The sequence below is a fragment of the Colletotrichum scovillei genome, assembly GCF_011075155.1.
Source record: "Colletotrichum scovillei strain TJNH1 chromosome Unknown Contig00004, whole genome shotgun sequence".
NCBI lineage: Eukaryota > Fungi > Ascomycota > Sordariomycetes > Glomerellales > Glomerellaceae > Colletotrichum > Colletotrichum scovillei.
In genome coordinates, this window is record NW_023336262.1 from 3,563,204 (window position 1) to 3,588,241 (window position 25,038).

Below are 25,038 nucleotides of genomic sequence, written 5' to 3' on the forward strand. Positions count from 1 at the left end.
CATATTCATGCCAACGTGACCTCTTTCAACTATCCTTTTGCCGTGGACTTGGCTTCTGTTAAGAGTATCTGCCCTTGAACAAAGCAAGTTCCAATTCTCTAGCACTTGGATATCATGGTCAATGGTGGATATTTGAACTACGATGTTTTAATTTTGGTAACATGTTCGCTCCCTTTCTCCCACGTGTTCATATGGGTGAAAACATAAGACTGCATCATGGTATCCATACAAGAATCATAAGCTGACTCCCACATCTGATCCACCCGAGGAATGTGAACACTTTTGATTCCATCATTAAGTGCAGGTAGCTACAAATCAACTCCAGGGTATAATCAAACCTCCAAGGTTTCGCCCTCTACGCCGTTTTGTCCAAACTCTCATCCAGTCTTCCCTTCATAGCCAGTCATATGTTCCCAGGCTGTATTCAATAGCGCACCAACATTGAGGTCAGCTCTAAATTGCTATCCGTTTATCGATTTGGGTGCCAGAGGTTTTGAGAGCTGTCGAGGGCTGGCCGAGTCAAGCACCATGTAATGTCGAGTGGGCCCCGACATCGACTCTGGCAGAGCCCTTGGAAGAGTCGCATGAACAGAAAGTTCATCCCAACTTGTGTCGCCATAGTCCCCGGTGCGCATTGATGAGCTGGGAAGAGCTTTTGAAAATCGTGGAATTGCGACCGTATGCCAGAAATCTCAGCCCGGCGCAGAATCAACAATCTCATTCGTAACCTTTCAAATGCCGAAAGCTCTCTCGCCAAAGCTCCTCCACACCCAGCTGGAGACCTTCCAGCCACCCCAAGCAAAAGCCAGCGACGTCGTGAGCAACACGAGCGCCATTACGACGAGAACTTGACCTCTCAGCTGGAACGCATCGTCAACTTCTGCGCGCAACAGCTTCTTCTGTTTACTGTGGTAGTAAAACTCCTCCTTCTCGTCCTTGGGACTCGGTGTCGCCGTTGGCGTCGTTGTTTTTGAGTCCTTGGCTTCTGCGTAGCGGTACTGTGATCTCCGGTAGAGGATACTGTGCAGCCAGGAAGGCATCCAGCCCTGCCGGCCATGATTTCTTGACCTCCTGATGGTATAGGTGAGGTCTACCCAGGCCAGGGAGAGCAGAAAGGAGACGAGGATGATGGGCGTCATTACAAACTGGGGCCAAATGTGAGCGGGCGATCTTGCGCATCAGAGCACGGTGATTATGTCACCTGAGATAACCTGCTCGTCCGGAAACCCTCTCAGAGGGTCTTTCAGAGCAATCCCCAGGCTTCATGATACCGCGTTGAAATTGAGTTCGTGGGGAGCTTACCTTGTAAATGGTAGACTGCTGGACGGCTCCAGCGTCACTGCCGCCTCGCGTGGCAGTGACTTTGGTGGCTGTTGTTGATGACGACATTGTGCCCCCTCGATGGCTAAAATACTTTGCAGAGTCCGTGGACGATGGACGTCTAGCTGAGAATGACTTATGAAGCTTGGAGTCGGCTTTCTGGCAATCTGCCGGCGACCTGTCTTTCCAGAGATGAGGTTAAAATCAAGAATTCAGAAAAAGGGAGGAATGTCAAAGACGGCGGCGTGCGGAGATAGAAATATGTCAGTAAGGTGAGGTAAGGTAAGGTACCTGATCATCGGTAGCTTCGGCGCGGGCGGGCAGCACCGCCGCCGTGCTGCCACTATCCGTAGGTACTGGGCCTAAATTTACCACCGCCTCGGTTTCGGTTGCCAGGTGGTACGCCTCGCCTTATGGGTACCTCACCTCGCGCGCACTGCGGTCGGGATACGGGAGTGACGGAAGGTCTCCACTTGGCGCGCATTGGGGGGTCACTGATCAGCAAGACATCACATCACACCTCTCTCTCAACACAAGCTAAAGGATTGCAGTGAGAAAAAAAAAATTAGGCCCCGAAACACATAACTCACGCAGAGCATCGATCGGTATCCAATTCGCTCGTGCGGGCCCGAGGACCCGAGCCCGCCAAAGACCCTAGAGCTTTGTTGATCAGGGGTGCCCAGTGCGTGGCTCTGCTCATTCTGATTCAGCCCTGCATCCACAGAAGGAGGGGCCGGTCGATGAGGCCGAGCAAGAGTGCAGAGCCTCGAAATGCAACGCTAGCGACGCAAGAAATGTCGGCGCCTCAATGCCATACGTACCATCGAAAAAATTGTCACCCCAGCCACAAATGCTCACAGCTGTGTCGGAGATGGACGAACATTTCACCCAGCTTCCGCTTCATCTTCGCTTTCGGTCACGTCTTGTTCTTTGGAACACTTGCCGTTCCTTCAATTGCGACATATTGGACGATTCTTGCATTCTTGCTGACATTATTGCAGAAGCATTACATATTTCGTGGTATTCATCTATTTTTCCTTTCCAAAAGACTGCAAAATCTATCGAGTGTTGTGGATATCGAGCACCAAAATGTCCTGAGCGCCAACGCGGGTCAAATCGTCCATCACCAGCGCAATCTTCTTCTTCTCGACCATTGAGCTGACAGCGACCCATCCCTCCTCGTCCAGCGTTGTGATGGTCGGCGCCCGCTTTCCAGGGGTAATCTGCTTGGCCTCGACCAGACGTGACCTCTCAATGTTGTACTGGCACAGGACGAATCTCTGAGCGGTAATGACACCGCGGATACGGGCGGCGATGAGCTCGATCAGCTCGGTGTTTGACGGCGACCGAGACTTGATGAGGCAGGCTTGAGAGTCGACGACGGTGTCAATGGCCTTGAGGCCGGCGGCTCTCATGGTCTCACCAGACTCTGGACGCGGGTATCAGTGATTGTTCGGATGCTGGCCATTCTAGGACGACTACTTACCAACAAGGTCAACGATGCCATCAGCGACACCCAGCGCACAAGCAGCCTCGACACTTCCACTGAGGTCGATAATCTTGGTGCAGAGCTTCTTGGGCGAGGTGTTGCTGTTGCCGTCGGCGTCGACGCCCAGCTCCAGCTTGGCAAAGTGCTCTGCCGCCAGGTTGACGAAGCTGGTGCCAATGGTCTTGCCAACCAGGTCCTGGGTCGTCGCGTAGGGGCCCTTCTCTGGGACCTGGGTCTGCAGCTTGCAGTGGCCGAAGCCGAGCTCCATGACCATCTCGCAGCCTCCGACCTTTTGGAGCTCCTCGCCCTCGGCGTTCAGCTCGACGGAGGCTCTCCGGGCCTTGTTGCTGCTGATGACGCCGGCATCGTGCTCCTTGACCTGGTCCCAGCCCGTGATACCAAGGTCGACGCGGCCCTCGCCGACAAATGTGGGGATATCGGCGGCGGGCAGGAAGATGAGGGCGATGGGGAGGTTCTTGACGAGGGCGATGTCGAGGCGGTTCTCGCGGCGGAACTGGATATCGGCTCCCTCAAGCAGGTTGAGCGTAGCGGAGTTCAAGCGGCCCTCTGTGGAAAGTAGACATTGTCAGCATGTGCGCCTTTTGAGATGAAGATTACGGGTTGACTCACTCTTGGGCACGGCGAACAGAAGGCGGCCCTCTAGGCTTTGCTTCGTCATTAGCTTCTCTGCGAAATGGTCCATGGCGGTTGTGATGGAGGGGTAAAAACCAACTGGTTGACCAAATCCATGGTAGGCAAAAGGTATGCTACAATGACGCGATCGACAGACGGGAATACAATAGGTGGAGAGAAGTCGCTCCCAGAGTTGAAACGCTTCAAGAGGTTAGGTGGAAACGGTCGGGTCGGGCGCGTGTGTGGATTGGAGCACAAGGTCGCAGTGAAGCCAATGGCGACGAGAATTTCTGCAGCGACAGCGGCGGGGTGATTTTTGGGTCACACAACAGAGGTCGGTGCGAGGTGTTCCGAGGAGTGGTTGAGGCCTGGAAAGCGAGCGTGATTTCGAGTCAATGGTCTGGGACTCGGGTAATGATAAAAGTCGAAGTCTGCGCGACTTTGTTCTTGGTTATCGCGGAAGCTGTCCGTAGGGGGGTGACTACACTTGTTCGATTCTGCGGTGAGTCAAAGACCGGGCCAAGACTGGAAGAGAGAGAGGGCGGAAATTTTGTGTGGTGGATTGGAACCCCGCCGTCTTAGTGTGCGGCAGCAGTCGTCACTCATCACCGCGGGCCACCACCACGTTGGCCTATGTCGGAGCTGCGACTGGCGCAGAGAGCGCGACTGGATGGCGGGGCACGCCGTTGAACGCGGGGCAGTCCTTGGACAAAGTGACGGCACACGCCGGAGGGGCAGGCGGCACCTGCGCCCGTTCTCACAGCGGGCCTTCGCTGAGGTAAGCTACTTGGTACCTCGGGGATTATATCTTTACTTGCCGTTCCTGAGTTGAAAGGGGAGGATACCTTACCTTATGTACGGAGTATATTTATCGATACGGCCTCTGGCCATTACAGTGATTTACCAGGAGCGATTACTAGCAAAAGCATAGCCGTCTTCTCATAGCGGCCCGCCCGCCCACTACCACTTTACTAACAACCTTTTAAAGTCATATACTATAGCCGACTTTTTAACTTTTTAATTTTTTAAATAGTAATTATATTACTAAACTAAATACTAAGTACTTTACTACTCGACTTCTAATAGTTATCTCTATTAATACTCTCTACCCTAAGCTAACGAGCCGTTATTATTTAGTATATTACGCTACTATTTTATACTTTATTTTTAACTAATCCGATCTAATAATAATACCTTTATTACGGCTAGCTAGTCGTAATAAGTATATTAATAAAAGTTAAGGCTACGAATACTAAGTAAATAGTATCGTAGTTATAAATAGTTTTTAAAACTATATTTATAAATTATAAAATAAATAAGGCTTTAGTAATTAATTATAATCTTATTAAAAGGTTCTTAATAAAAATAATTAAAAATAATTATAAAATTTAATACTAAGTTAATTATTAAAAAGCTATAAAAATTTATTTTTAAACTTAGCTTAAATCTATACTATATATAAATCTTATTTTTAAATATATTTTTATAATATTACTATTTATAATTACCTAACTATTTATTAAATAGTCATTTATTTTATTTATATATAATCGTTTATCCTATTTTTTATAAATATCCGTTTTTATTTTATTATATAATTATAATTATATAACTTATTTATAGTTCTTTTGTCCTAAGAGGAGTTACCTAAGTTCGTATTCTTATATATATAATATAGTAATTATTATAAGTTTTATAAAGTAGGCCCTAGCCTTATTATATATATTAAATTATAATATTAACTCTTTTTTAAAGGTTTAGTCCTCTAAGTTTATAAATAAGTCGCTCGTTCCTAAGTTAGGAATTATTAAGTTTATTTTTATTAAAAATATATTAATATAATATTAGGTTAAATTAAAAATCGAAATCTTAAATAGCTACTTATTATTAATTACTACATTATTTTTTTTTTAATAAAAGTATAAAAATAATACTTTATTTAAATTATTACTCGTATAGTATTTAGTATTTAGTTTTTTTAATTTTAAAGTTTATAGTATATACTATTAGCTAGGTATATTATATAATACTTTTATTAATACTATTTATATTCGTAAGTATTTATTATTTTTATATTTATTATTTAGTTAATAGTATAATTAATTATTTAGTAATAAAATCTAATTAACTAAATCGTAAAAATAAGTAAAAGAGTTATATTTTTAAAAAAACTACGGAGTTATAAAAAGGCTAATACTTATTAAAAGCTTAAGTAGAATTAAATAAGTTATTATCTAAATTAGAACGTTTCTATATTTAAAAGTAAATAGTTTTAAAAAGAGCTATATTATATTAAATAAGTTTTTAAAAATATTAAAAGGCTTTATTAACGGCCCACGAAGTATAAGCTAACGATATTTTTAAAATTATTAACTAAGATACTATAATAATTAGGAGTTTTAAGTTTAATTTTAATTTTAGACATTTTAGACTTTTAAAAAGTTATTAAGAGTTTTAAAAGTTTATAATAAGTTCTTATATATTTTCCTTATATCCGTAATTTTTCTATTTAATTAGGAATTCTCGTATTTTGTTCCTAACTTTATAATTAATAATTTATTTAACTTCGTATTTTAATTCGTTAATATTACGACCTAATACGTATAATAAAGGCCAGGGCCTGCCCTATAGGACCTATAGCGGTTATTATACTATATATATAAAAATACGAACTCAAAGTAACTCCTCTTAGGACGAAAAAACTATAAATAAGTTATATAATTATAATTATATAATAAAATAAAAAATAAATACTTATAAAAAAATAAAATAAATAATCGTATATAAATAAAACGGACGACCGTTTAATAAATAGTTAAGTAATTATAAATAATAATATTATAAAAAATATATTTAAGAACGAGACTTATATATAGTATAAATTTAAACTAAGCTTAAAGATAAACTTTTATAGTTTTTTTAGTAATTAATTTAGTATTAAATTTTATAATTACTTTTAACTATTTTTATTAAAAACCCCTTTTAATAAAACTATAATTAATTACTAAAGCCTTATTTATTTTATAATTTATAAATATAATTTTAAAAAAGCTATTTACTCCTTTAAAGAAAGAGACGGCTTGTTTGCCGCCATTTTAGGCAGATTCTGTCGCCGAAATCAGTGGGACATCTGCCACCAACCCGTCGCCGCTTTACTCGCAGTCTTCTGCCCCACCAAGCGCCACGGGCCAGTCCCATACCATGTCATGTACCGCGGGGTACAACCCAAGGTACCTCAGCCACACTACCAGCAACGTCGAGCTGCTTTCTCTTTTCTCGTTCACGATTTCCGCTCTCCATAGTTTGTTTCCCGAATTGCTCCAAACAGCCAAAAACAGCCGCTATTTCTCGAACAATGGCTCCCTCCTCATACTATATAAATCGCCATCGCCGCTTGGTTCAGGCAGATGTTCCCTTCGAGTGCATTAGCACCGCGGTTTCTTCATGTTCGTTGAGTCTATTCCCCCCCTCCGATCTAACAGCACTTAGTTCCCTTTCATTTCCAGAATGTCACCGCGACGACGGCGAAATACAATTACTCGCGACTCCGATGCCTCTTTCTCCCTCGACAAAGATGGCTGTGGCGTATCCAATGGGGTCTCTCACGCCAGCGATCAGCGAGCTGGCTCAGACACTCTGCCAATCGAAGTCGAAGCTTTCCATGATGGCGACGGCGTCAAAACCCTATACGATGGAGAAGACGATGACGACGACGACGACGGAATCCTTTCCGAAGACGAGGATTACGATATGGAAGACCAGATGAAGCTCTTTGACGGGAATGTGCATCCATCTGAATACTGGCTGCGCGAGCTAGAAAGCTTCAACGAGGATTCCTTCGCCTGTCAGGACTACAGTCTGGGGACGACGGTGCTCCTCGATGCCGTCGAGGGACAATGGCATCAGTGCGCTCTTCTCAGTTCTTTGCGCGCTCTGTTTGCTGACACGTTTACGCACAGATTCTGCGCTGTCATCAAGCGCGACGTTCAACAGTGTTACGCGACCATCTCCACCAGCATCATGTATACCTTCTTCGATTGGTTACTCAACCAAAAGATCGGCAAGGACGGCAGGAGGAAACGTGGAATCAAGAAGAAAAGTTCGCTGGGAACATACTGGAAGGTCTTTCGGCTCGTCTACGAGAGAGCCGTGGGCGACAAGCTTGATCCAAAGCTGAACCGCAGCATGCACAGGGAAGGTAACTCTCCCGGACCTAAGCCAGTCCTACAACTGACCAGCCCAGGTCCTGCGACGCTTATCGAAGAGGCACGGTATGAACGAACAGCGGCGAGCCAATCGCTGTATGGTGATTGAAGACCTTATGCAGCAGAATGAGACTACGCTTAGCACAACAAAGAAGTCCTTCAAGCTTGGGGAACTGCGCATCCTCGCCGTACTCTTTCTCCTCCTGCTTGCCCCTGCTGGTTCTCGGCCAACGGCGACGCTCAACCTACGATTCAAGGACATTCGGGTCGCTTTGGCAAGGGATCCAGAGGGCGGGCCACACAAGCTTCTTCTTCGGCTCACTCCTGAATTCACCAAAACCTACCTCGGCGAAAAGGAACAGTGGGTATGCTCTCAGTCTAGTGCAATCGCCGCGGTTTACTAATGTCTCAGGAAAACATACACGATCCCCGAAACCATGTTTGATCCGTCCTTGCTCTTAAGCCCCCACGTCTTTCTCCTGGGCATCATTTTCCGTCACCGAGCTTTCCGTGCACCAAGTCTTACCTCGCCGCATCACCTTCAAAGCCTTGACATACATCCTGGCGAGAAAGAGCTTCCCTTGCCGTTGAGGGAGGACCTCAACCAGACCTTCATTTTTCGTCGAGCTGTCGAGACTTTGACGGGTTATCAGATGTCCCGTAATCAACGCATATCTTATGGCATGATGGCAGCCTGGGTCAAGAGAATCGGCGAAATTATGGGGCTCAAGGACCCTACGATAGCCTACAATCTGCGCTACAACGCTGCCAATGCGTTTGACCAGAGTGGTCTGTCATGCGTAATTTCCTGTGATGACTGCACTAACTATCATTACAGTCGACGTGAGCGAGGCTCTGAGAAATTTGGCCATGGGACACGGCAATTCCGACCCTTTTCAGAGGCACTATCTTGGGCGCAACATCTCTGCTGATCTCTGGGGTATCGTCCGTGGACAGAAGCCACAGCAGGCACTTCTCAAGCAGTCTTGCAGCGTTGGCCACTCCATCTCGCAGCGTCGTCCAATCGATCTGACGGCAGAGCAGTCTGCCTCTGTTGCGACGCATCCAACCATAAGAGCACTTACGAAAGCTATTCCGAAACTGCCTCTGGGCTCCAAAGAATATAAAGAAGCCAAACGGATGATGCGCAAAGAAAAGGAGAGACTAAGGAGAGATCTGAAACAGCAAATCAGGGACGAATGGACTGACCAGCAAGCCACAGACGACATCGAGCGCCAAATTCGCGGCGTTGGGTTTGCCAAAGCGGTAACAATGGATCCCTCTCGCCCTCAAGGACAAGCACAAAAGCGATTGCTCGCCAAGCTCACAGCCCCAGTTGTCACGACACTGGAAGGGCAGTACCGTCGAAGAGACGATGCCATCGAAGCGGTGTCTGCGTACTGTCTTGTTCAAGAAGGATGTACGGTGCGACGGTCTCAGCATAGGCCAGCAGAGGGCCCACTTCCTCCTCCGTCAGGCCAGCCACGAGAGAGCACCCCTTTATACGAAGCTACACTGTCCGTATTTGTTGCTGACAAGGAAGAGCGGCCAAGACGATGCTTCGTATGTATTGGCCAAGCCTTGTGTCTGCCTACAGATGACGAACAGCGGTTGAACGAACTTATGCATGAGTTCTACACCTCCAATGACTTGACCAAACATTTCAAACGGAAGCACCTTGACAAAATTGCAGACTGCGATCAGGTAGACTGCAAGGTTTGCGACATGACTCTCGACGAAAAGATGCATTTTCAGCGTCATGCCCGCGACATTCACGGGACTGTATCATGAGCGTATGCCATGTCCCTTACAGCAATTTTGTGTTGACGACTTGACACATGAGCGCTATTCAAAGGATTACCCAGCAGACCTCTACACACGCAGGCATTTCTCTCAAATCCGAACGCATCGGACGAAGGCATGACAGAATGCAGTGTTTGATGCCCTTAGACATCACGTGCACTCGCAGGATCAAACTACGAGCGTTGACGGCGGCGTGTCATGACCCCTCGACCCATGCGATAACACATTGTAAGGCAGATGGAATAAGGTCACTTCGGTATCGCGTCACTTCAAATGCGTGCCTGGGCACATGTCACAGCGTGATGTCTCGCCGCCACAGGAGCATGGACTGGGCAACGAATATCACAATTGACTTGCGGGAGGGATAAGAATTGATAGTCGACTTAAAAAAGAGACAATTCAAATACTATCACAAAGATATTCTCGTTCATGACAATTGTCGCAGAAACCGTGGGGGTGAGCATCGAATATCCATACATAAAGTCGAAACATAGATCGAATCAAAAATATATCGCTCATCCTATTTCGTGACGGCTAGAACGAAGAGTTAGCTTCTTCGAATTCATCCTGCTTCACACTGCTCTTGCTATTTGAGCGGTTCACGAATGGTCCCACAAGATCGCCTGGAAAATCACCTCCTTCATATACTAGATCACGAAATGTCTTTTTCGACCACAGGCTGTCAAGGTTTATCTTAACGACTCGAAGGACAGCATCCCTGATCTGTTGACCCGAATGGTTGGTTGATTCGTACGTCTCTCTGATACAGCCTACGAAAGATTCGCTCACCCAAAGCTCTTCAAGCTTTGGTTTGAGTCTTTCGACGGCAAACCTCTTCAGTTCTGGCATCAAGAAGAAATCTGCCAAGACAAAGACTTGCACGTGCTTCGTCAGTTCATCGGCATCATCTGTGCAAAGATTAGCACTGGTCTAGGTTCGAAGTACTGAGTAGCCACCTTGCGCTTCGATTGATTCGACTTCTTCGGAATAATTGTTGGTGTACATAAACTCGAAGACTCTCCAGTACGCATGTGCACTTCCTTCGAGGAATTGAAACGTCTTGCTCTCGCTTTCTTGGAAGTTGCCCTTGAGGGCTTTCTTGAAGTATGGGCTGTGAGCCGCTAGGACTAAGCCGTGGGCCGGCAACTCGAACTCGCCGATACGAATTTTGACGTCAGCATGGTCTGATTTATTGAAAAGCCTTGTATGCCATAGTCAGTTCTCATCCTGGGTTGGCAATATGTCCAAGATTTTTACTCTGCAATCTCCTTAAGGAGAGTCTTGGACGCGGCCATTCGTTTCACTTTCTTGCCTATGGAAGCTATGATGAGGTTGGTCAGGCTATGCGGGGTTCGAGCAAGGCACGCCATGTTGTTCAAAGACTGGTTTATCTAATCAGCCGCCTTTATGTCAGCAACTATACCCGGATAGCGGGGCTCGCCCAGCGGCCGACGCGTTCCGACTGTTAATCCGTGGCACCCGAAGTCCCCAATACCAGGCCTTGACCAGATGTTTTCCAAAGTTTCCATATTGCTCTCCAGCCACATCTATCCCTGGCAGCCACCAAGTGTATTTGGCGGTTCTCTGCTCATTTAAATACATATACATTTAGGCCCTTTTGAAGTCTTGTTCCTCGTGTGACGGTTCCACCTACCTCAGTCTCCCCCAATGCTCAGCTTTGTGCGGTTGTCGCTCGATCACGTGCTGCCTAAGGGTGTCGGTCTGTCTGGATCGGACTGTCTTGCTGGCTGCTTTGCGCTTGTTCAGTATGATCCAGAAGATGTGTCTTCCTGGAAGCGCTTCGATTCTCTGGCGCCGGAGCTTTTTAATCCTGCCGCATGGCAGCATGATATGCCATCTCGTTTGTCGTCCTCTCCGGCAGAGGCAGTGGGCGTTGGTGGTAGGAAAGGTGGGCTATCGGCGATAAAGGCGATCCTTGGGGCATGCTGGTGTTGATTCTGGATGTTTCGGATCGGGGTCCGTCCAAGTTGATCTCGGCATCCAAAAGAACTGGCTTTTCAACGCACCGCCACTTCGTCAGTACGTCCATTCCCCGTATTGGGTAGGAGTTAGCTGGGCGAAAGACCATAGAGGGCGCTTAGCGCGACCGGGGGAAAGAGGCATGCTGCGTTTTCCTTGAGCCCCAGGCTTCGTATATTCATCTTGTACACGATCGATGCAGTGCGTGTTCACTCCCGCATGTGACCATCTGGGAGCAGCCCGTGTGTTTCGGCAGGGTAGCTCAGTCTTTGTGCTGTTGCGGTATCCACGATATTTTCAACCGTGTTGAAGAGTGTTGTCAGGCCTGTATATTTTGTGCGCTGTTTAGTTCCTTCATCTGGCTTTTTCAAACCTTCCTGAGGTGTTTCGGACAATGGCCGAGTTGAAGGATGTGCGCACGAGGTGTAGTGCAATCCATTTGTCAGGCCTATGCCAGTGCACTCGTTACAACGATTGTCACACTTGCTTAGGGGACACTACGGTCTTACACAAGCATGACGAAGTTCGCCAAGAATATGCCGGCATCCGGGGTCTTCAGTCCACTATCAAGATAGTCGGTATATACCGATAGTCACTCATTCTTCATCTTCATCAATACATTCGATTGACCCCTGCCTGACAGTCGTGCCCCGACACCATTTTCTCCCCATCCGAAATGCCAGTTTGGTGATGCCATCGGGATCCGGGGCCTTCAGCTACAGCCAACCTGATAAATCAAGCTAATCAAGTGTTATTGCGGAAGAACAGCGACATGCGCAGCTGAGTGCATCTCTAGTCTGGAAACATTGCGCAAAGAGCACGGAACCTGTCAGCATGCCGCTTATGAGGAGTTGCATAAGGGCTTTGCAATACGCGTAGTGTAAGGTGGGGTGCAGTGTAGGGGCAACAGGCAGGAGAGGAACAACTGCATTGTTAAGAATTATTGAGAGACTATCAGCAGGTTTTAGGCGGTTGGGTATGCCACAGAGCAGCGGCTGAGACGATGATTCATTTCTAGTAGGCGGTGAATAGATCAGCAAGTCCTTCAGGGTAGTAGGTCTGGACAAGGGTTTGTCGTCAAAAGGTCAGACAAAAGCTGCTTGGGGGGTCAATCCTCTTGGCTGAAAAGTGAAGAGGGCGTGGGCGGCCAGAGCACAGCTCCTGAGGGCAATTCGGTAAGTGGTGTAGAAAGCCCCTTACGGGTACTCGCTCGATCCGTGGGCGGTGAACAAGCGCCAGGTTCAGCACTGGGCGGTGAGACTGGTCGACTCGGGTGTATGATCTCGTGAGCAAACAGTGAGATTTACGGTGGAGTCGCTACCTGAACGGTACGATTTCAGGAAGGCGGTGTCGAGCCGAGAGCAGGGCTTCACGAAGACTGATACCTTGGATAGGAAGGTGGTAAGTGGTGACGGTGGGGCTCCTGCGCGGTTATGTAGGAAGGTGGTGTGAGCTCCCGGATCAAGCACGGACATTCATTCAGTCAGGCAGGCGGTATGGAGCCCGGCACACCATGGGCCATTCTCGGCAGGCGGTGGACTTGATTACTCACTTCCCGGTCTTCGGTCGCCATCATGTCAAGAGATGTAACCTTGTTCAAGGAGCATAACCTGGAAACAGAATGGAAGCAGGCTGGTGACACAAGTACTGCCATGCGGCACCCAATGAGAAATGTCCTACGCTGAACGCGAGGTCCGTACAGTAGTAGATTTGCCAGTAATGAAATTCCAGGCCTCCTGAAGGCTCATATCTAGAAGTGTGGATAGGTCCATGTGCAAGTCACGTGATCCATGGCAAAGATTTCTGTGCAGACACGACAAATTTCAATGTCCCACCAGCCGCTACTAGACCGTTAACATGAACCCAAATCATTCCTCAGGAGCCTCGGGTCCAATATCCTAGACCCGTTACGATCGAAGCCCTCAAATTTGGTATGTCATTAGTATACCATTGTACCAATGATACTTTATGTATCATTTTCACGACAGTTGTCGGCTTTTCATAGGCCATATGTACACGGGAGACTACATATGTTCGCTGAGGGCCTTGAACACCATTTCGGCATTGCTGCCTGTGTCTTCAGTGGAAAGCAAGGAAACGATAGCGTGGAGGCGGGGTCAGTCTTAACGCTAACCTCCGCTGCAGGCCCATGTTACCCGGCCCAGCTCGAACAGTGAACAGCTATTGCGATTTCGGCCAAGGTCAAAGATGTAAGACAGTCAGGAGCACGTTGGTACGTAATAGCAGATTCTGGACCATAAGTTGAGTTCCGCGTGTCACGAGATCGCGTGCCAGGGTGGTGTCAGGAGTCTTGGCGAAGCCATGACCCCTTTGCTTGCGGCGGCGCGCCGCTGGCACAGTGCGATTTCAGTTTTCTCTTCTTCGCGTTACGCCTTGTGTGGACGTATCTAGACCCGATACTACGGGTCATTACAATCCATCTGTTATACATATCAACCATCAACCCAACTCTCTGGAGCTGTGACGCTCAGACTGTGACTGCTGCAGCATAGTCTTGTGTCCAGACGATCTTATCCGGGGTCAATAGGCCCGTTACTGTAGTAGCATTGAACTCGCTGAATATTCTTTTGAGAGCAATCTAAACAAATGATAATAGAGGCCAGTCCAGTTTGGCTGGGTTGTCGCAGTACATACTTTTACCGAGTTACGTAGCCGATGTGCCACGGTTCGCTGATGTAGTAGCTTGGGATTCGCTTTCTGACTGAACAGTTTGCCTTTCAGTTATGTAGTGGGCTCAGCGGGGACATTGGTACATAAATCCAAGCAATTTCGTTCTGTCGGTATGTAACAAGGCCACATGTGTCTCGGCTAAATCTTATCATGGTTGAACCTACGGAGTACTGTACGCTCAAAAGCCAGAAGTGTACTCAATCACCCCCCGGCTCGCTCCGCGAGACTTATTCAACCTCATGTTTGTCAGGACGCTAGCCTAGTGTGGCAAGTATCCGTTTGACCCTGGTCTGCTGCCCCCGATGAGTAGACGTAGACTGTCTCCTAGTGTTTGAAAAGGATCAGACAGAAGATAGAGCCGTATGCGGCTTAGACGGGGTGAAAACCCTGGTGTACACACAAACACGGCCGTGGATGGTGGCGCAAGCTGCTGGATACGTGGATCTGGAAGCACGATAATGATGTCGGGAGGCCGGCTTAGTGGTATGATTGGAGAGAATGCACAAATCCAGGACCGGCTCCGGTTTATCTAGTGAGTACATACAAAAGGGAATTTAAACTGAGTTTCCACATTCAACGTCCAGCGTCATGAAGCGTCATGACTGATTCGATGATCAACAACAAGAGACGTTTTGAGGACGACCTCACAGATCGTGATGCTTTTTGGGAAATACTCCGCAGCAAAAAGTGCAATGATCACCGAGTCGTGCATCGACTAGAGTCCTCTTTATCGGACCATAAGAGGAGATGTGTTAGGCAGATAGCTAAACACCAAGCATTTTACAACGCCTTCAACCATTTGTCACGGATCCCGGGTTTGCGATCGGGCCTGGTCATCGGCAACCTTAACAAACTCATCGCCCTCAAATGCGACGAGGTCTGCGCACTCCCCCCACCAGAGCAAAACCTATACTGATCGGTCATAGGAAGTTGTGAGTTACCTAGAGCACATATACTACACATGGCTGCATCTTGCCGGGGATAATGAGGCAAATCTCGGAAAGATTGATACATTCACTGTCCAGTCTGTAGAGCTCCGGTGCCCTAGATTTTCAGCAGAGGATGAAAGATTGCTTCGGAACGCAGTTCTGGACGGTCGTGTCTTTAGGCTTTTCGACAAATCTGAGCGAATCGTCATTTGGAAGAACCTTTGTTCCATTGACTCTACGATTCCATCACTGACAACATTTTTCAACGACGTCAAGTACCTTGAATTGTGCGCAAAGTGGATGAAGCGTTTGGTTGCTATACCTCAGGATGGACACACTGTGAGGACTGCATTGACGAGGGCCTTCAAGCATTCGATGAGAGACGAAAACCTGTATCCAATTGAGGAGTCCGACATGACTTTCTCCTACCGACCTGTTGAGGTAGACGCTCGTCTCCAGCTTGGAATGCGGCAGTTATGGCTTTCGACGATGAGAAATTTCCGACAGATGGAAACGAATCCAAGCTTACTTCCCAGGCTGGCGAGTCTGGCATCGGAACTGGGGTTCGATACGAACGATATTCGTTGTCTGAAGTCTATGTCTCCAGATTTGGAGGTTGCACAGCAAGCATTGACAATGGCTCGGCCACCAAAAGACTATATTTACGATGTTCTAAGCTTCCAAGCCGTGGCCGACAAAATTGCCCATACGTTCCCAGACCTTCAGCAAAATGATTCAGCTCAGGAATCACCCGAGTTTTTCACCGATGCCTATAGTTCGAAATACGATTCTCGGCCGTGGCTAAATCAGATATATTATACGGACGCCGCTGAGTCGATGTTTGTTGACATCATGGACAAGCAACTGAGTACGGGAGGCGGGAGACTTGCTGGCCTATTCATCTGCAGATCCATACATTTGGCGTTCTTCGGTACTCCTCGCCGAGACAATCTGCAGGTGCCAATCGCTTCATCTGATAGTGACACAGTTGATGATGAGCGGCTTTCCTCTGGTCGCTACTCACCAGAAGTAGGCCACCACCAAGAATCAAGAACAAGCAATCAAGCAACCTCATCCAGTCAGCATACAGACCCTCCTACAAGAAAGTCTCCAGCACGAAAAGTCACACTTGAATTCATCACCAAAGAGGCAAAAAGAGAAGAGTATGTCTTTCTTGACACTCAAAACCCGAAAGAAGATCTTCGGTTTCAACTACTTTTGCAAGAGGCTATGTTTAAACAGAAAGTTCTGCCAATTACCGCAGGAAAGCAGCCACTGCTAGTAATGGACTGCTACAAGGAGGTTGTAGAAAAGGGACTTGACCGTATCTTATTGTTGCAAGCAGATCACATAGATACGAGCATGATAAAATAGAATCTCGTACTGATACTGTAAAGAAAGCAGTGCTGGAGGGAGGACTGTGCTCATGAGTTTTGTCACTGATTGATTATAGCTTTCAGGTGATAGAACCAATTTGGTAGAACCAGGTGGTAGAACCAGGTGATAGAACCAGATTGGTAGAACCAGGTGGTAGAACCAGGTGGTAGAACCAGTTTGGGTGGTAGAACCAGGTGGTAGAACCAAGTGATAGAACCAATTTGGTAGAACCAGGTGGTAGAACCAGGTGGTAGAACCAGGTGGTAGAACCAGTTTGGGTGGTAGAACCAGGTGGTAGAACTAGGTGGTGGCATCAGGTGCAAGAACCAGCAGAACCAGGTGGCAGAACCAGGTGATAGAACCAATTTGGTAGAACCAGGTGGTAGAACTAGGTGGTGGAACTAGGTGGTGGAACCAGGTGGTAGAACCAGGTGGTAGAACCAGGTGGTAGAACCAGGTGGTAGAACCAGGTGGTAGAACCAGTTTGGGTGGTAGAACCAGGTGGTAGAACTAGGTGGTAGAATTAGGTGGTACAGTAAATAGAATTTGGTTGTCTCTGCGGATAGGAAGCGTTGTGCGCACAGACATATGTGGATCCCTTTGCTGATATAATACATACAAAACGAGACCCACTGAGTACATTCATCGATAGAAATTGCCTCTTTACTGTGTTCTCAGTTCAGACCCATGTTGCGCACTGCAGAGACTTCACTTGTTATCGCCGTTTGTGGATGTTGGATTATGTAACGTGGGCCTAATCCATGAACACAGTGTGAGAGCAATTCTGACTTCGGCTACGGGGGGCATCAAGAAGGTATCGTCAGGGCCCTGTCATGTACCCTATCAGCATATGGATCCACAAACATCTGTGCCCAGATCAATTCCTGCCCGCAAAGAAGGAAACCGACTTCCATTTCTACTGTACACTATTGATCATATGTTGCTTCCTTTTGGAAACTCGCTTCATCATTTTGGACTTGACCCACACAGGTTAGGCCTATAGTCTTACTTACTGTGTACATGCGACCACGATCAGAAGTGCGAGAGCGACTGCTGTTAAGGCCGGTTATTAATACCTTGAAGTAGCTCTTGATGACGCGGTGCCCCTCGCACTGTCGTACACCATCCCGATGCCACAACTGGTTTGCGAACCAACCGCTACAGCCATTGCCAGAGGTTTGCGGAGGCCCATCACAGCAACTTTCGGCTTCTCAAACATTGAGAGTGTTTGCGATGGAGGAAGTGGCTTATGATCAAAACTGTTTGTACTGTACATAAAACACACTTGATCAGTTTGAACTTGACCCACACACACTAGGCTCAACATCATCTCTCCTGTGTACAAGCCACTGTCATCTGTAACAGGAGAATATGGCTACTGTGGAAGTCGATTATGGATATTTACAAGGAGCTCTTGATGACGCGCTGCCACTCACACTGTCGTTTACTATCTTGACCCACACTTTTGTTTGCAAACCAGTCGTTACAGCCATTACCAAAGGTTTGCGGAGGTCCATTATCCCAGTTTCCGGCTTCTCAAACATTGAGATGGTTTGCGAGAGAGGGAGCAACATGTGCACAATACTGGATGGTGAAGGCCTATTTGGTATCCATCGGTCTTGCGAGGACTAGGCGTCCAAAGGCGACGTGAACACCATTTGTACGCGCGCTCTCCTCGTCCACCCAGACCGGAGCCATAAGAACCCTTTCTAATAGCCCGATATCCTGAAGCTGTCTTTAACTTGTGTCCAGAAAAGCCAGAGACCGCTCGCGAAGGACAGTACTGTCCACCTGGAGATGAATGAGATGCCTTTTTCATAACCAAAAGAAGCACCGTAGCGCCTGAATAGCAGAACTCAGGACCTTTTTTGAACGAGATGGCCAATTCCGGATCTGCAGTGTATGCATGAGATGCTTCTGGCGTAAAGCGCTGTCCCATGAGATGAAGTCTGAAATCTTGTATTGGATATGAGGCCGGCAAGCCTACAGCAACAGCGTGACTGCCTCGTGTTCTTGCTATGCCGTGCTTTTGTCGCAGGTCACATCGTGTCGCTCAGTACGACAGACGTCACTCGCCATGAAGTCTTTTCTCCCAGAGCCGAAATCCCTAGACGTGGCGTGGCATGTCTTCAATCACAGCGAACCCCATGACCAGTCCGTATTCGCACAATGCTCCCGCACTTGGCATTCGTTCTTCAACCCCAAGCTTTACCGAAACGATGTGAAAACGGGAAAATACTCCGCCGTTTTCAACACCATTGCCAACTGTAGAGATACACGGGTGGCCCTAGCCACGCTCCGGCATACCTTCCGAGCCGGCGCTGACTACAACAGGCCGGCCACCATGTACATGACCGAGAGCCATCGATACAGCCCGTTCCTCGTTACGGCCCTATATCTGGCGGCTTCCAAAGGCTATGCTGACATTGTGTCGTTTCTCCTTGACCACGGTGCCGACATCGATGGGGTCCCGGACTGCCGGCTACGTACTCCCGTCTTTCTATCTCTTCTCAGCGGGGACGCCAAGACGTCCATGATTCTCCTTCGGCGCGGCGCACGGCTTGAGTCTTCCGAGTTTGGAATTAACGCCCTCCACCAAGCCGCCGCCGCCGGGCTCACCGAAGTGATCACGTACCTTGTCGACGAGAAAGGGATGGAAGTGAACGAGGCCGACAACAACGGGGACACGCCGCTGATTCACTCCCTGTTGTCTCCGTCGCCAGAAACGGTCATCGGTCAGCTGGCACAGTTCGGCGTCGACGTAAACCAGCCTACGACGATCGACACATGGCGCATGACGGCCCTCAGCATGGCGTGCGAGGACGGCATGTTCTCCGCCGCCCTGGCACTGTTGAAGGCTGGAGCAGACGCCACGGGCGAGCTGGACGGCTTGGTCGAGGGGGCCGACCCGGCGCTTCGTATATTCGACCAAAAGCCGCTCGAGCTAGCGCTCCTGGCTCGGGTCAAAGAAACGGATGGCAGGACGGCATCGGCGAAGGACCGGCTCATCGACCTCCTCCTCAAGTCAGGCGCTGACCCAAACCAAGCGGTTTGCATATCGGCACGCTGCAACTGGACAGGGCCCCTCTTGCTGAAGCTGGCTCGAGAGCGGCGCCGTTGGGAGGCCGAGATGCTGCTTTCTTCGGGCTTCGTAGACATCGACAAGCGCGACTCGCACGGTTCGACGAGTCTCGACTGGGCACTTTCCACATGTCACGGCAACCCCGTGATGGCGTCGATCTTGCTGCGGCGTGGTGCCAAGATAGACGATGCCGTGTTGTGCGACATTATCGACAAGCTGGCGCGTCTTGCGGACGCACAAGACCACTGGAGTGTGATCAGCCTGTTGACGCGAGAGCCTAAGCTGTTGAAGATATTCCACGTGTTGTATTCGCACTGTTTCTGGGCAGCGTCTCGGAGTGGCGACGTTGCCGCATCACGGTTTTTGCAAGAGTCGCCGGGCGTGATTGTGCGTCTCGTCACGGAGATGCTGAAGGATGGTGTGAGTCTGACGAAGACGGGCGTCTTGAACATGCTGCGAAATGCGAAGGAGAGTAGGCCAGGTCCGGTCATCGCAGGGGTTTTCCGATCAGAAAGAAAGAGCGCCATGCGGAGGTGGTGTTAGTATGGTGGGGCGAGATGGTAAGGGGAGAGAGGCGGGACGCCAACCCAAGAGAAATGGTACCAGGGAGGGAGGTAATTGGTAGGCGAAGCCAGTGATAAGCTGAATAGCTGCCAGTCATAGACGAGGCATCACATCCCTGATGGAAGGAGAGGTTACATTGCTCAGTAGGCAACTCATCGTCCCGAATAATTAGCATTTAGTACGATTAGAATCAAGTATCCTCCATCCGCGCAGAAGTATAAATTATAGAGCCCGCCGTCTTTGCTGAGCCATACGTGCACACTAGCTTCATCACTTCCAGAAGCACGCTCACAGGCTGGCTGACTGTTTCAGACGATATGGAATCCACGCTCAATACAGGCATTTCGCCTTTGGACCACTTGACAACACAGCTCTTCGAGTGGTCTTTCCGCGATGAAAATGAGCTCGAGAAAAGACAGAAAGCCGTTGAAGTCGTGAGACAGAAACGTAGTGGAAAAAGGGCTCGTGTCAATACTTGTATGTTCCTCTACGGTACAGTAACGTACGTATCGTCAATGGCATCTGCTGACACGAGAAAGACAATACCGACCCCGCTACGCCTGACGACACATCCGAGGATGACTGGACGGCACCGAACACACCAGACACAAGGGGAGAGTCCAGTGACCTTGGGCAGAAACCCGACGATGAATGTAGCACGACCGTGCCCGTTGCTGCTGTAGCTGCGCTGATGCAGGAGATTACCAAGAACAAATGGACTGCTGTCGTTTTGGTGGAATTCGATGGCAGCGAGAAGGCGGTGTTGAGGGTGGGTGTTCCATCTCAAGACAAGCATATCCGGAGAGAACTCTTAGGGCTTCTTGAAAGCGCTGGCCAGGATACTAAGAGGGGATTTCAACTGTAAAGGAGATATGTCGGTTCGTATGAGGGTCGAGCTGTTGGGAAGATGTATCGTGACAGCAAAGCCAGTTAAGGCGGCTTTTCTGCCACTCATCAAACTATTTATCCAATTGCATTATGCAATGCAACCTTATGTACAAACATACAAGACAGTGTGATTGTGCTTTTGCCAGGTCTGCGCAAATGTAGTATCGCAATGTTGCAGGTAGATATCGCCACCGCAGCCACGATGTTGCCAGTGTTTCCGACTGGAGGCCTGAACTAGAGGCTTCGCCGGTGAAGAGAGAAGACATTTTCGACTGCGGAAACTTACCACATGCAGATACGGCCACGTACTGAAACATCGGCGAACGTGTATCCGCCTACGTAGCTGTATAAATTCAGACCATCTGACGATGGCTAATGCCTACAACCCAGCTATCTCATCTTCAATCTCCGAGAGGCTCGGTTCCCTAAGGAGACTGTATGCACATTGAACCACCTCACGCAAAGATATTACCGTCAAAATGACAGTGCGGCGAGGTTCGACGGTCCACGCAGCCTGGTCCTCGTGCCTTGAGGTAGTTGAAGTCATCTGCACCGCCACAAGTGGCGCTCACATGTTCTACGGTGTGGTCGTGGGGATCCGTGACTCCCTCGAGTGGGATTGGCTGGGTGATTATCAACTTTTGTGGGTCTTCGAAGACGGAGAGTACGTCAAGGTATGGCAAGAATGCGTCGAGCGGCCCCGACCATGCAACACGACTTGGGCGCCCCGTCTTCAGTGTATCGTAGGCTGCTACGAGACGGACGATGGCGTCAACCTGTACGCCGTCAAGTGGGATGGCTACGCCTGTCCGACGTGGGAAGCAGAAGAGGACCTCTTCAGTTACGGCCAATTGATGGCCGAGCATGACGAGACTTGCCAGTGCGCGCCAGGCCTTGGGAGTGGCCACCGACACAATGAGTGGACCGGACGAGGACGGCGAAAAGCGGATTCAGTCACGCCGCTTGTTGGTTTGCGGCCGACAGATGTAGACTCAATGGTAGAAAACTAGGTCGGATGAGGTTCTGGCGCTCTGGGCCATCGATCAACTTGTGCCGTTACGTGGAGCGACCAGATATGGTGCGCTGCCTGAAGTGGTTCTGGGGTCGCCGATCTGGCTCTGACACGACCAGGGGTGCGCTGTCAAATCCAGAACGAGCTCCCTTTTGATCACGGTGCAACACACCCCAGATTGAAGAGCAGCTTCTGGGGGATGCAAAGATCCACCGTTCCAGCAGCAGCTTTGCCGCGAGGTCCCAAAACAATATTTGCAGCTACGTACTGTACATATGAGTCGAAATGTAGTGTTCCAACGTTCCATCGAGACACTGTCCGAAGACAGTATTTGCACTTCCGAGGCATTGTCAGCCAACTAAAATGTCCCCAGAGTCTTTGCGTTCATTCGACGTCGTGAGTGAATGGGTTTCTTCCATGTCGCCCCACATGGAGCGACCTCGACCGGCGCCTCCCAAGACTGGCCCCCAAGTGACGTTCCGCCCCCCGCTTGTCTCGAAGGGACGGACGAAGCAAATCCAACCCCACACCGCCAACAGCGACCGACCGTCATCTCGTCAATCGGCGGCAGGGGCTCGCCAGGCTTCAAACGCCGTATTCTGCAACAAGAAACGTCGAACAAAGCGTCTTAAGAAACCTGCCGGAACAAAGATTGAGCAGGATGGTTCCAGTCGCAGTGTCGATACATGCACCATTAAAGAAGCGGACGAGATGACAGAACGGGAAGGCTCCACTGAAGCCAGTACGCTGGCTGTGGAGCCTCTTCAGTTTATCCGTCGTGGACGCGCGGATAGAGGATGGGGACGTTAGTGCAATCATTGGTGTCATGTTGTCATGTTGTCACGAGCTGTGGTAGGCACCAATGGTTAAAGGATGTGGAACAAGAGGCTTGTATTGATCAAGAAGAATGTGGAGAAGAACGTAAATCCTGTGATCAGAATGAAAGTGAGAACCACCTGATAATGCATTTTACAGGCCGATCGTGGAAAAGTGACCCTGTTCCCGATTCGTGATGTAATTTGAATCTGAGTACTACATGTAGATGAAGAACACCACGACCTGCGGGCTCATAGCCTAGAGATCACGTCGGTATAGTCCATTCGGTGGCTCTGACGTGGAACAGATGGGCTTTCTGCATCCGCGCTCGCGCATAACTCAAGTCTTTCTCTGCATTCATCCTATGCTAAATTCGAAATGCCACCAGCTATGATACAATGCCGCGGAGGACCGGACATGAACAGAAATCAAATGCGAAAGATGGGGCCTCTCAATCTTTCCACGCGGTTATCTGCTCGGGGAAGACCGATACTGGAAGAGTAGTAGGTCTAACGCTCTCCCCAAAAACACCTCCGTCGTCGACGTTCCCAAGAACAAAGCCCTGTTGCGAGATGGGCTGGCCGTCAAGATCATAAACCGATGGGGAGAGCGGCCCATCGTAGATAGCGTGAGAAGAGTCAGCCGCATTTGTCAGGTATCCATCAGTGAGCCCGGTTTGGAGATGTGAGCTCTCCGTATAAGAGTCGCTCGGTATGCGATGCTCCACTGGCTTGCATACACAGGTTCCGCACCCAGCATACCATCCATAGTAGCAACCGTGAGCCGCATAAAGGAAGGCTGAATTGTAGACTGCTGAGCCAAGGACCTCGAAGCATGTTTGACCGCACATGGATCGTAGAAAACACGGACTTGGGTCAATCAGCGACCACTCACTACTTCACAGCATTCGGAGAGACTCACTTCATGAACGTAATATGCAAACAGATGGGGCAAATCTGGGCCAAAAGGCCAGCGGAGCCCGCGTTGTAGTAACCGCTGAACATCTGTTCCTGGAGGGCCATACTCAAGGAGGTGAGGCCTAGAGACTGCTGTGTAAATACTGAGATAATGTCGTCGAGGGTCGGTTCCCCAGAGGACGTCAGCCTTGCAGGCGATAATAACGAGCACGCCGACGTGGCATGGCCTCTGGTGTCAGAGTACGATTCTATGTCTGCTTGCTGGCGCTGGAAATCTATTGATGGTGACATAGCAGCAGCGGGCGGGGTATGCGGTCCGACGATATCTTCTTGCATAGCCTCCGTCTCGCGATCAAGTGTTGGCGTGGCCGCAGTGGGCGTCAAAAGATACTCTATTGAGATTCGAGAAGGCATTGCTATCGGAGGGTTTGCCGAGTATGTTGCTGAGTGTTTGGCTGTGCTGGAGCAGGATGTGAAGTACGTGACTGAGGAGATTGCCGCACTATATATGTCGATGGTTCAAACTGCGCACCTGTTGATCTTCGTCAAATCAGGCATGCTAAACTTGCGCAGGTAGTACCGAGTACTGGTCGTCAATGGCGTCACGGCCGTGGAGATGGCTGTTGGTTTTGTGCCAACTTGCAAGTCGGCGTGTCGGACAAGGGTTCGGGTCGGCGAAGCGGAATCGCCGTAGGCGATGAGAGGGTGCATACCTGACCAGTGGCTAGAAGAGTGTGAAGCTCTGCCAACACGAAGACGAGCGTCGGAGTCAGGGGAGTAGTTGACGCGTGCGCAAGAAACGACGCTCACCCACATCTGGAGCGCGATCTGGGTCGCAACTGGCTGCGGGGCTTCCTGGCGGTTATGCTGCATCACAGCCGCTTCTGGATGAGAGGGCTGGCCGGGGTGATCCCGTGCTGTTAGCCCCTGTTACAATAGGTGATCAATGTATAATGTCAAACAAACAGGCTTCGTTGCCCAGATATCGCCTTCCATTCCGAGAAGGAAGCAGTCAATACACTATCGCTTTGTCTAAGGCGGCACGACTGATTGGGCGCCTGATTAGGGGACAGCCTTGAGTCTCTGCGCGGGCCAGGCAGCTGCAAAGACCTTTCTTATGGCGTTTCTATTTGCTGACATGAAAGCACAAGGGTATCTGGTTCTTAGTGGTTACCATCGGATCCTCCCCGTTTGCTACGTTGACAAACAACGCCAACAAGGACGTCCGAACGGTTCAGGGCAAATACGCAGCCGGTTGGTGTTCTGCCCTTGACATCGGTCTCAATAAGCTTGCATATGTTGTCGGATTATTAGTTCATCTCGCTCGGCAGT

The 25,038-nt window shown here is 49.1% G+C and overlaps 7 protein-coding genes across 7 annotated transcripts; 3 read left to right on the plus strand and 4 right to left on the minus strand.

Annotated features, from left to right (window-relative positions):
- Window positions 1-180: 180 nt before the first annotated feature.
- HER10_EVM0008959 (uncharacterized protein) lies at window positions 181-1,622 on the minus strand. The gene is made up of 2 exons (XM_035478464.1): window positions 1,303-1,622; window positions 181-1,145 (listed from the first exon to the last, which is right to left on the minus strand). Exons 1-2 carry the CDS (start codon window positions 1,387-1,389, stop codon window positions 732-734), a joined length of 501 nt encoding a protein of 166 aa, XP_035335202.1. The 5' UTR covers window positions 1,390-1,622; the 3' UTR covers window positions 181-731.
- Window positions 1,623-2,123: 501 nt separating this feature from the next.
- Window positions 2,124-4,265, minus strand: HER10_EVM0000212 (ATP phosphoribosyltransferase). Its single transcript, XM_035482822.1, has 3 exons — window positions 3,440-4,265; window positions 2,807-3,376; window positions 2,124-2,749 (listed from the first exon to the last, which is right to left on the minus strand). The coding sequence occupies exons 1-3, from the start codon at window positions 3,510-3,512 to the stop codon at window positions 2,379-2,381; spliced, it is 1,014 nt and encodes a 337-aa protein (XP_035334558.1). The 5' UTR covers window positions 3,513-4,265; the 3' UTR covers window positions 2,124-2,378.
- Window positions 4,266-6,949: 2,684 nt separating this feature from the next.
- Window positions 6,950-9,438, plus strand: HER10_EVM0009259 (uncharacterized protein; the record flags this gene model as incomplete). Its single annotated transcript, XM_035478750.1, has 5 exons — window positions 6,950-7,347; window positions 7,402-7,640; window positions 7,681-8,008; window positions 8,060-8,436; window positions 8,486-9,438. 5 exons carry the CDS (start codon window positions 6,950-6,952, stop codon window positions 9,436-9,438), a joined length of 2,295 nt encoding a protein of 764 aa, XP_035335222.1.
- Window positions 9,439-9,903: 465 nt separating this feature from the next.
- HER10_EVM0012024 (BTB/POZ fold domain containing protein) lies at window positions 9,904-10,785 on the minus strand. The gene is made up of 3 exons (XM_035481428.1): window positions 10,708-10,785; window positions 10,407-10,651; window positions 9,904-10,358 (listed from the first exon to the last, which is right to left on the minus strand). Exons 1-3 carry the CDS (start codon window positions 10,743-10,745, stop codon window positions 9,985-9,987), a joined length of 657 nt encoding a protein of 218 aa, XP_035335420.1. The 5' UTR covers window positions 10,746-10,785; the 3' UTR covers window positions 9,904-9,984.
- Window positions 10,786-18,504: 7,719 nt separating this feature from the next.
- Window positions 18,505-20,052, plus strand: HER10_EVM0002395 (ankyrin repeat protein; the record flags this gene model as incomplete). Its single annotated transcript, XM_035472108.1, has 2 exons — window positions 18,505-19,345; window positions 19,475-20,052. 2 exons carry the CDS (start codon window positions 18,505-18,507, stop codon window positions 20,050-20,052), a joined length of 1,419 nt encoding a protein of 472 aa, XP_035334716.1.
- Window positions 20,053-21,440: 1,388 nt separating this feature from the next.
- HER10_EVM0001961 (uncharacterized protein) lies at window positions 21,441-21,971 on the plus strand (the record flags this gene model as incomplete). Its single annotated transcript, XM_035471693.1, has 1 exon — window positions 21,441-21,971. One exon carries the CDS (start codon window positions 21,441-21,443, stop codon window positions 21,969-21,971), a length of 531 nt encoding a protein of 176 aa, XP_035334687.1.
- Window positions 21,972-23,706: 1,735 nt separating this feature from the next.
- On the minus strand, window positions 23,707-24,579 carry HER10_EVM0000336 (uncharacterized protein; the record flags this gene model as incomplete). The annotated part of the gene is made up of 2 exons (XM_035470122.1): window positions 23,707-24,166; window positions 24,239-24,579. The coding sequence occupies 2 exons, from the start codon at window positions 24,577-24,579 to the stop codon at window positions 23,707-23,709; spliced, it is 801 nt and encodes a 266-aa protein (XP_035334567.1).
- Window positions 24,580-25,038: the final 459 nt, after the last annotated feature.

Bases quoted from the DNA above. Each gene is read 5' to 3' on its own strand.
- HER10_EVM0008959 (XM_035478464.1), bottom strand. From the start codon at position 1,389: ATGTCGTCATCAACAACAGCCACCAAAGTCACTGCCACGCGAGGCGGC. The intron at 1,146-1,302 runs GTAAGCTCCCCA...ATTTGGCCCCAG, and splicing joins AGCAGTCTACCATTTACAAG to TTTGTAATGACGCCCATCAT.
- HER10_EVM0012024 (XM_035481428.1), bottom strand. From the start codon at position 10,745: ATGGCCGCGTCCAAGACTCTCCTTAAGGAGATTGCAGA. The intron at 10,652-10,707 runs GTAAAAATCTTG...ATGGCATACAAG, and splicing joins CTCCTTAAGGAGATTGCAGA to GCTTTTCAATAAATCAGACC. The intron at 10,359-10,406 runs GTGGCTACTCAG...ATCTTTGCACAG, and splicing joins CGAATCAATCGAAGCGCAAG to ATGATGCCGATGAACTGACG.
- HER10_EVM0000212 (XM_035482822.1), bottom strand. From the start codon at position 3,512: ATGGACCATTTCGCAGAGAAGCTAATGACGAAGCAAAGCCTAGAGGGC. The intron at 3,377-3,439 runs GTGAGTCAACCC...TACTTTCCACAG, and splicing joins TCTGTTCGCCGTGCCCAAGA to AGGGCCGCTTGAACTCCGCT. The intron at 2,750-2,806 runs GTAAGTAGTCGT...ACCCGCGTCCAG, and splicing joins TGGCATCGTTGACCTTGTTG to AGTCTGGTGAGACCATGAGA.